We start from the raw sequence: 10353 nt of genomic DNA, 5'->3' as shown, positions 1-10353 counted from the left end.
CAAAAAAAGTTGAGCCTGAATCTTCCTGACGCCTCCAGACCTGACCACCCTTTACAAGAAACACGGGGGTGGGAGTAGCCCCGGACCCACGTCAACGTGCAAGAAGGCTGGCCTGGACGCACGGAAAGTCAACAGCCCTGTGGGACAAGAAGGCAGTGGGCTGCTCCCGACTCAACAAGGGTTGAGAAATGGAACCACCAAGTAATTGCTTAGCTTGGGAAAAATCACAGCTAAACAACGTGGGAGAACGACCGGCAAAATGTGGCAGGGATCCAGTGTTAGCTGACGTTAGGGAAACCGTGTGTTCTTGACATGATGGTGGTGCTGTCGTCCGGTGAGAGGGCCTTGAAGTGGTCAGGGCAGTGTGCAATTTATTTTCAAACTTTTGGCTAGAAATGTGTGTGTGCATGTGTATGAGTGTGTGTTTGTGCATGTGTGTAGTGTGTGCATGTGTATGTGTGTATGTGCCCGTGTGTGTGTCTGTGTGTGTGTAGGGGAGAGAGAGGAAATGAATTGTCAAAATGTTAGCAATTGTTGCATCTCGGTGAAGGGTGTAGCATTGATCATTTACAGTAAAACCTGGGAAAGGTGGAACCTGTGTATGGCAGAAACCTGTCAGAGAAGGAAAACCTCAAGTGTCTTCCACTAAACGAGCAACAGAGAAGTGGTCGGACAGCACCTGTCAGACCTGGAAACACGAGGCCGGCCCATCCGGTTCCAGCTCCCCCGGGCTCCGCTCTAGCACCTGTCAGCCTTTGTATGTTTGAAAATGTCTGTGATAACAAGTTGGAGGAGGTGGTCTAACGCCCTACACTCACCATCCAGCAGAGTGCAGCCCCTACCCCAGCCTGTGTCTCCTCTCTCCGCAGTGCGGGACCGGGTCCGGTCCAAGATGGAGAGGGACATCCTGGCCGAGGTGAACCACCCATTCATCGTGAAGCTTCATTATGGTGAGTGCAGGGGGCGCTCTGAGACCTGCCCCAAAGCCCCCGGAGCGCCAGAGAGCCCCAGGTCGGAAGGGGCACGGTGCCTGCCGGGCAGAGGCCCGTCCTGCCTGGCGGGGAATCTGCCTCATCCCAGTCCTTCTGCCGCGATGCCCACCCTCCCACGTGAGCAGGGTGCCGGTGGGCGGGCTGTCGCTGTGATTGATGAGGGGGTGCTCCGTAATCATCAGGTGGGGGTGAATCCTGGGACGCTTTCGTGGTCTCTTCTTGTGGTCCAGTAACTTCTTTAAAACAGAAGTGGTAACACCTCTGTGTTTACTTGGACACCACGTTTCACACATTTTAGAAGTCACCCACGGACCCTCCTAAGCTCCCATTTCCAAGTTTCAGGAGAGGAAACTGAGGCACACATCAGAGGTGGTGACTCCGGTCTCCCGTCTGAGGCCACACATCTCCTCGTTTGCTTTCTGTTTTTTGTCTCCTCAGAAAAGCAATAAAGTAAATCTTAAAAAAACTCCGTGAGTGGATGGCTCCAGGGTTATGCTCCCACGCTGCCATGGAATGTGCCACTTTACATGGATAATGGGTAGGAGTCAGGTGCAGAGTCAGGTCCGAGCTGTTGCCTCGTGTGGCTTCAAAGGCAGGAGGTGGCAGGGCTCAGGGAAGTGTAGGGCTGAGACGCACAGAACAAGGACACGGAGGGGTAAACACCCCAAAGCACAGGGAGGAGACGTCCAGATTTTCACGGGTTAATTTCTCAGATGACTAAGAACACAGTTCAGACTCATCTGGAAATGAATGTGGCCAAACCTTTCAGAAAGTAAATGTTCTCGTTTATCGTGGGGAGTCTCTAGGGGATGGAAATGGTTGACACGCTCCGCCACTAACCAGAAGGTTGGAGGTTTGAGTGCCACAGGGTCACGCGGAAGGGCGGCCTGCCGAGTTGCTTCTGAGACCTCCGCCGCTGAAAGCCCTGGGGCGGTTCTGCCCTGGCACCCACAGCCCGCCGGGCGTCGGGGTCCCCTCCGTGCACCTGGTGTGCGTGTGCAAGTGCTGTGAGCCAGCACCAGGCTGGGCCCTCGGAGGCCGGGTGCGGTCCAGGTCTGTGTCAACCTTCCAGAGCTGAGGCACGGCCAGCCCCACACTCTCTCTGCCTCACACCACTGAGCGTGTTACCACAGCGGTTCCTCAGGGTGTCTCTGGGTTGATGTAAAGACGCCATCTCCAAGTCGCCCGTCAGGCCCTAAGACGGGACGAGTAACCCCGGCTGCAGTCCGCGGTCCCCATCAGAGGCGTCCAGCTGGGGCTCTGTCTTGCTGAAGCCCCTAAATGCTTCAGCGTTGACTTGCAGAAAACTAAAGGGTTTGAAGTAGTGGTGACCTGAGAACCCTGCTACTTCTGCACATCTCTCCCCACCCCCCATGCGCTGCCCCTACCTCCCCTGCCACACACACACACACACAGCTGACATGCCCTGTCTCCCTCGCAGCCTTTCAGACAGAAGGAAAGCTGTACCTAATCCTGGACTTCCTGCGGGGAGGGGACCTCTTCACCAGACTCTCCAAAGAGGTGAGCCGCTCTCCTGGGGGGACGGGGTGCTGGCGCCGTGGGTCTCCTTCTAGAATTCAGAGGACAAAGTGGGGGGTGAGAGTGAGTGTGAGTGGATAGATACATGCACACCCATGTTCCTCGCAGCACTGCTCACAACAGCAAAGAGATGGAAAGAACCCAAGTGCCCATCAACCAAGGAATGGATAACCAAACTGGTACACACACACGGTGGAGTACTATGCAACCCTAAAGAATAATGTGGAATCCGAGAAACACCACAGAACATGGAAGAACCTGGAGGACACTATGCTGGGGGAAATGAGTCAATCACACAAGGACAATGCTGTGTTAGTCCACTACTGTAAAAGCTAAGGAAAGGTTTATACACAGAGGGAAGCTTCCTTTGTTGGTTATCAGGGAGGGCAGGGGAGGGAAGGGAAGATTACTAGATAGATTTTTTTTTTTTAATTATGTATATATACATATAAAGAGAGAGAAGAGGAAACAAAGATTTTTAGTGGTTGCCAGGGGTAGGAGAGAGGGAGAAAGGGGAAGCTTTTGTTTGCGGGACATTGAGTTCATGCTGATGGTGGTGGAATATTTTGGAAAAGGACAGCAACAATGGTGTCACAACCTGGAAAATGTCATCAATGTCCCTGGGCTGTGAATGGGGACGTTGCTGAATGTCTTGGTGTGCGTGTTTTCACCAAATAAAAATAAATCAAGAAAAGAGTAGATGGGAGTGTGAGTGCGTTGGGGACACCGAGTGTGTATGTGAATATGAGGGCGTGTAGGGAGTTCGTGCATGTGAGTAGAAGTGTGTGTGAGAGTGAGTGGGGGTGAGGAGGAGTGGGGGGTGCATGTGTGGTGCATATTTGTGTCTGTATGTGAGTGCATATGGGTGAGTGTACTGTGGGAATGTGGGTGTGTATGGATGCATGTGAATGTTAAGAGTGTGTATGAGTTAAGTGGATGTGAATGTATGTATGAGTTTGTGTGAATTCAGCATGTGTTGATAGCATATATATGTGTGTGACTGTGAGAGACTGTATATGAGTATAATTGTGTGTGTGTGGTGAGAGTATGTGTGAGGATGACTGTGGCTGTAAGTGGATATGCATGGATGTGTGAGTGTGTATGTGTGAGTATCTCTGGGTGGGTGCAGATGACTGTTTTTGAGTGTGTGTGTGAGAGAGAGTATGTGTGTGTTGAGAATGAGTTGCACAAAGCTATGGGTATGGGTGTGAGTGTGCGAGAGTGTGGGTGAGTGTGAGTATGTGTGGGTGCCTATGTGTGAGTACATCTGTGAATGTATGTGTGGAGAGTGTGAGTGTATGAGTGTCAGTGTGTGTGTCGAGTATACGCATGTGTGTGAGTGTTGAGAGTGTGTGTTAGTAGTGTATGTGAGTGTGTGTAGTGTGATTTTGTGTCAGTGCATGTGTGTGTTGAATGTGTGTTGAGAACGTGTTGAATGTTGAGTGTCGGGTGTGTGTGTGTGAGTGTATATATGTGTGTGAATGTATATGAGTGTGTTGAGAGTGTGGGTACATGTGTGAGTCCATTGAGAGGGAGCGTGTGTGAGTGTGTGTGTTACTGGGTTGGTTTTAAAGAAGTTGCTCACAAGTTGCACAAGCAGGTGACGACCTTGAAAGACAGACAGAGAAACGACTCCCATGGGCCTGTGGAGACGACACCAAGTTCGAGGGCAGGCGTGCTGTTTCCTGGTGGCGGTGCCAGGGGCAGCTTCCACGCCCATGCCAGGGAGCTGCTCACACGGCCGCCAGGGTGTGGCAGGTGGTTCTCATGGGCCAATCGTGCACAGGGCGGCCCAGCCAGTCCCCAGTCTCTGGGGTCTTCAGGACCAGGAGCAGCTGTACAACCCCCAGCTGACCCCTCAGCCTCTCAGACCCTTCAATAGGGATGTTCCAGAACATTCGCAGTGTGCCGTGAGAGCCTTCTGGACTTGAGAGGCACTCTGCCCTGCGGGGTGCCGAAGCAGCGTCTGCCCGTGCAGCGGGGTTGCTGGGCTTTGCGATCCTGCTTACTCTCCGTCCTCCTGCCCACAGGACAACGATGCACGCAGCAGCGTGTCGGCAACCACACACGGCAGGTTTCTGACACTTCCAAAGGGGTCTAACCAAGCATGTTGTTACAGTTGTTGTTCTCAGCTGCCCATGAGGTGGCCCCCAACTTACCATGGGACAAGACGCTGTCCAGTCCTGCAATGTCCCGGTGCCCTGTCGAGGGCGGGACCCCGTGAGCCATAAGGTCCTCGCTGGCAGCTTTTCGGAAGCAAACCCACAGGCCGCCTCCTCCCAGTCCGTCTCAGTCTGGAAGCTGCCCTGAGACCTGTTCAGCATCCGGGCCACACACGGGCCTCCACGGACAGACGGGTGGGGGCTCCTCACAGGGCGCACCGGCCAGCAGTCAGACCCGGGTCTGCAGCACCGAAGGCGAGGGTCCGCTGCTGAACCGCCTCCGCATCGAGCAGCTTCTCGTTGTTCAGTGCCCTCGACTCACTTCCAACACAGAGCAGCCTCCTGTCCAACAGAACAAAACACCCCGTCTAGAGTCTGTACTCGGGAACCGTGTGGACATGTGCCCCAAGAACTGGAAAACTGCACAAATAAGGTTGCCCTCGGGCATCAAGCTGTGAACACAGCCAAGGTAGACCAGAGCACAGACACATGAAGTCAGCAGGAAGATGGCGGTGGTGTTGTCAGGTGCCGTCGGGTCGGCACCGACTCATAGTGACCCGTGTCCAACAGAACAAAACACTGCCTGGTCCTGCACCAGCCTCACAATCCCTGCTACACCTGAGCCCATTGTTGCAGCCTCTGTCAGTCCATCTCGTTGAGGGCCTTCCCCTTTTTCACTCACCCTCCACTTTACCAAGAATGAAACAGCAGGAAGGCGGCCAGCAGAACTGGACAGGAGGTGTTTGTCAATTTAGAAAAGAGTTACCCAGCCAGAGAGGCATTGCTTAGCACAGGTGATAGACTGAGATGTCAAAGGAGGTGGCACTCAGGTGGGCGGGGCCCACCTGTCATGTCCAGGACCCGGGCAGCAGGCTGGGTGGCCTGCCCCGATCTGTGTTAGCCTGACGACATGGAACACTCCATCCCGAGCCCCCTCAGTCCAGCCCCATGTGTACCAGACATCTCTCCAGTTACACATTGACTTCTCATGTCTGCCTTCAGAGAGAGACCTTGGTTACAGTGTGGACTTGGGGTTTCTGTGATTTCTCATGGTGGGTGTGAGATACAGTAGCGTCCTGGCTTCCTGTTATGGTGACCACAGAAAATACAGGCTGGTTGTGACAGCTGGGCAATCAGGGATGTGTTGCCGTCACGTGCCGTCAAGTCAGCTGTGGCTCGTGGTGCCTCCCAGTGAAACGTGGCCGCCGCTGCACCGTCTTCACGCTCCCCGGCGTGTCGGGTTCTCAGAGCCCATCTGGTGGCGGTGGTGTCAGTCCATCGCACTGAGGGTCTCCTCATGTTCGCTGCCCCTCTACCTGAAGTGACGTCCTTCTCTAGTGATTGGTCTTCCCTGATGACGTGTCCAGAGTCCGTGAGCGGAAGTCACCACCCTCGCTTCTAAGGGCATTCCAGTTAGACATCATGAGGTCATGACTTCGAAGGCTGCTGGGCACCGTGGTGTCCGCCCAGATAGCATGCCCCCCTCTCACGGCTGTCCCAGTGCCAGGTCACCCTGAACCTGCCATGCTGGTCTCTGGGCTTGCAGAGACATGAGAAACTGGGTGAGGCCCACCACGGTGCCCTGTCCTTGTCTGCACCCCGTCTCCCTTGTCCCGGGGCACACCACTGCCCGGTGCACACACACACCACTGCCTGGTGCACGTACTCTCGGCTGCCCACTGCCAGAGGTGTTGTATCTGGTAAAGGCGGCCCCACTTTGGGTAGCCCTCAGGTCCCCCGAGGTTTGCACTAATCCAAAGTCAAGTCCAAGAAGGAGCGAGACTCCAGATGGAGTTTTCAGATGCTGCCCCTCAAGCCTTTGCTCTCTGCAGCTCTGTTCTTTGTGTTAAAATGGCAGGATTTGCATCAGAAGTGCTCATGTGAAAATGTCAACCCAGAAATACATTGCACAGCTCTGTGGTTTGTGAGGGAGACAGAGGACTGTTTCCGCTAGCTTCCCCCCCAAGGTGAGGTGAACCCTTTGTATTGGAGCTTTCTTCTTTCGCTTCTCAGAGACCTCCTGAGAGCCCCGAAAGCCATGTTCATGGGAGTCAGGGACACCCGAGCGGGACAGACACGCGTGTGTATCTCTGGGACTCAGCCGGGTTGTCTGCCACTAAGCAGGTGACCAGGTGTGCTCTCCTCCTTTGGACCAGGTGATGTTCACTGAGGAGGATGTCAAGTTCTACCTGGCAGAGCTCGCCTTGGCCTTGGACCACCTGCACGGCCTGGGGATCATCTACAGGGACCTGAAGCCAGAGAAGTAAGTGGGGGCAGGGCCTGTTCCTCGCCCACCGTGGCCACGGCAGTGGGCCGTCTCTCATGGTCATCTCCCAGCAAGTGCAGATGGGAAAACAACCTGGGCCAGGGCTCTCAAGCCGTCCAGTCCTGCCTTCCAGGTAGGGTAGGCGTGTCCACTTCCCTGTCCCTGAGAAGGTGCCTGCATGGGATTTGGCTGATAGTACAGGAATTTCACAGCCTGATCCCCGGGATAACTCTCCAAGGCCGGTACGGCCAGTGTTGATGCCCAGGTTGTGCAGGGATGGCTGGAGCTGGGTAGGAGGCAAGCCTGTGACTTGCGATCCCACATCACGGTCTCTCTCTGGTGGGTGAGACTCACCCGGCCGTCAGGACACCACACCTATCCTCCCTCTGCGTTAGACTGCCTCTTCCTGCCCCCTCACCCCATTTTCACCACTGTTCTCCGGGTTTAGTGAACTATTTCAGCTACTTCAGCAAACCCATAGAAAATGATCATTTCCTTTCCTTGATTAACTGTTTGGTTATTTGTAGGTGACAAGTCAGAACACGTTTCCCAAGAATTTATCTAAGACACTGGCATCAGAGTTCTAGGAAGATGCACACATTGTTGGCAGTGACGATCTGAAATGTTACTTATAGTACATTTTGCTAATATTCTAAGTTACGAAAAATTAAAGTCCGTCCAAAACAATAGTGTTTGCATTTCAGGTTGTTTTGTATGTACCCTGGGTAGAGCGGACACATAGACAAACTAGGAGCCATCCACTTGGCAAGGAGAGATGTAATGGGTGGTATTTTTAGTTAAATTGACCGACCACCTCGTGCTCACCCTGCTGGTGAAGGAAGGGTCCATGCACGAGATGTCCAAACACACAAGCATCCAACACTGGATCTGGACTGGCTGCATTCCACTACTCACATGTACTCACAGATGGGGTAGGAAGACACCTCATAGGACCACAGGGGGACACTTGGGGACTGTGGGGGGCAGACTTTGTAGTAACAAGAGGGAGGGGTGCCCTTGGTTCCCACAGGAGGATGTGATGAGCTTATTTGGATAATCACACGGGCTGGCAAGGAGGGGACGCCTGTTAGCTGATACACTGGCCGGGTGCAGCCGGTCCAGCTGATAGGGGATGAGGCAGGGTACATGGGGATCCTTTTCCGCTGGGTGGGACATACCTGGCAAGAGCAGGTGAACTCATGTTTAGGCCCTCAGGCTCTTTTAAGGCTCAAAGACACCCAAAAAACAAAAAACAAACTCACTGCTGTCCAGTCACTTCCAACTCATAGCGACCCCTCCTTGGGTTTCTGAGGCGGTATCACTACAGAAGTAGATTGCCCAACCTTCCTTCCGAGGAGTGGCTGGTGGGTTTGAACCGCCACCCAGGCAGTTAGAAATGTCAGCTCTGCGACACACTAGCCTCAGCAGTCGTCCCCATGGGGGTGCCTGCTCATCTCACCCACCACCCCTGCGCAGTGACGTGGGCTGTTTCCACCAGGACGAGGTGGAGCCCACTGCCCAGTGAGATGGGTTAAACCCCACTGGGACAAGGTGGAGCCTGACAGGACCAGCCAGCTTGGGTACACAAGGCTGCCTACACAGTGAGCTAAGACCTTGTCACTGAGGGTCAGTCAGGAGCTAGATCCCAGGTCCCGTCCTCTCTCATCTGCACTGAACTAAGAACGTTCACTCCTTCTTGGAGGCCGGCTGCACTGACTGTGCAGTCTGCACAGAACCTCCGCGTTTGCCTAGAACCAAGGTCCAGCATGCACACGTGTTGTGACGCGCGTCTGCCCGTGAGCAAAGGGAATGCTTGGCACACAGGCTGTGACTTAACTGCCAGTAAAGTAGAGCTCCCATAACCCACAGCTGAGCAGAGTAGAGCTGGCCCCATGGGATTGTCAGCAGCTGAAGTGGACTTTGAAATCACCATGGCGGCCCCCGTCCTGAGCAGTCCCAGAGCAGGACAGTGTCTCATCACTGCAGCCCCCTCTGTCAGGGAGCGGGAGTGTGAGGTCAGGAGCCAGTGGGCAGCACTGCGGGTGGGTGGGCCCGGGCCTTGCTGGGAAACGACGAGGTAACGGCTGGAGATGGGGCTGCCGTCCTTGGTCTTCCCAGAGTCACCTCGGAAGTACATCCCTCAGAGTCACCTTCTAGCTCGTGACTCGCAGGGCACAAGCGTCCCTGCTCCTGTCACCATCTGACGCCCCTCCCCGGCGGCGTGCTCAGGGGAGGGAAGCACGCGTGCCCCGCACACAGGAACTCGGAGCTACGTGCTCCCTCCCTCCGTTACGGACAAGGCTGTCCTCACAGTGAGGACACAGTTCCTCGCAGAGTTGAGGAAAAGATTCTGTTGTTCAATGGGAACTATTGGGGGACTGTCTCACAAGTCGCTCACTCAGGGTGAAGGCTAAGGATTATGGGAGAGCCCACATCAGAACACGTGGCTCTTTCATTTAAATATTGTCCTGACTGTGTGCTGTAACTCCTCTCTTTCATTTCCATGAACAGTAGCCATCTGCCTAATCCCACGGCTGACCCTTGTTCAGAAGGTAACCCAGCCGCCTTCCTGTCAACTCCGACCCACGGGTGTCGGAGCAGAGTGGACCCCACGGGGTTTTCAGTGGCTGCGTTCTCAGCAGTTTGTCACCAGGCCTCCTTCCAAGGCACCTTGGGCAGACTCGAACCTGCAACCTTCCACAGCAGCCGAGAGAGGTCACTGTTTGCCCTGCCCAGGGTTCCTTTGGAAGCCCTTGAGAGCTGGCTGTGGCCTGTCCCCACCTTCTTTGGGGCCCCTCTAGGGCTGGGTCAGGGCACTACAGAGTCCAAAGAGTTGGTGACAGCCAAAAGCAGAGACAGCTGGCAGCTCGGGGAGTCTGGGTGTCAGGGCCCAAGACCCAGCCCTAGGCCAGGGTTCCAGGAGGAATGGTTTGCCCAGAGTTCACCTGTCTCCTTCCGAGTCAGGTGCACACTCTGCCGAGGTAGGAGTGCAACAAAGCCACCATATCTCAGTCCTGGACCTCCAGGTAAACCTGTGACGTCAAAATGGTCCAGGGGTAACACAGGGGCCAGAACACAGGACACGGCATTGGTCTCCCTCACAAAATACAGCCTGCCTGCCCCCAGGCCCCACGGCTGAGACCTAGGCCGTGTGAAGGTCTGCCACGGTCAGCACTGTCCAGGAGCGGGGCCAGGGCTCCGCTGAGGGAGACGACAAAAGCAGGCCCCTGGACACCAAGGCCCCGCCTCACAGCAGAAACATCGCCTCCAAGTGGCTCTGGGTCTGCGTGGGCCGGACCGTCCTGGGGCCCTCTCCCCTGGTTCCCCCTCTTCACACAGGAGGTCTCGAGTGCTGTGGAACCTTCCCCGGGGGCTCCATAAGGCCTGAGGCCTG

At 55.0% G+C, this 10353-nt stretch overlaps 1 protein-coding gene across 1 annotated transcript in view; it reads left to right on the top strand.

The window, feature by feature from the left end:
- RPS6KA2 (ribosomal protein S6 kinase A2) overlaps positions 1 to 10353 on the top strand; it is a 219437-nt gene that overhangs the window by 130433 nt on the left and 78651 nt on the right. The window contains exons 4-6 of the mRNA XM_042782257.1: positions 831 to 950; positions 2434 to 2513; positions 6850 to 6956. Of these exons, the coding sequence (XP_042638191.1) occupies positions 831 to 950; positions 2434 to 2513; positions 6850 to 6956 (307 nt within the window). The remainder of the gene's footprint in view (positions 1 to 830; positions 951 to 2433; positions 2514 to 6849; positions 6957 to 10353) is intronic.

Source organism: Orycteropus afer, unplaced genomic scaffold, assembly GCF_000298275.1.
Source record: "Orycteropus afer afer isolate SDZICR_OR568_19922 unplaced genomic scaffold, OryAfe1.0 scaffold00273, whole genome shotgun sequence".
Classification (NCBI taxonomy): domain Eukaryota; kingdom Metazoa; phylum Chordata; class Mammalia; order Tubulidentata; family Orycteropodidae; genus Orycteropus; species Orycteropus afer.
Note: the sequence above shows the minus strand (reverse complement) of the source record. Positions and strands in the feature narration are given on the sequence as shown.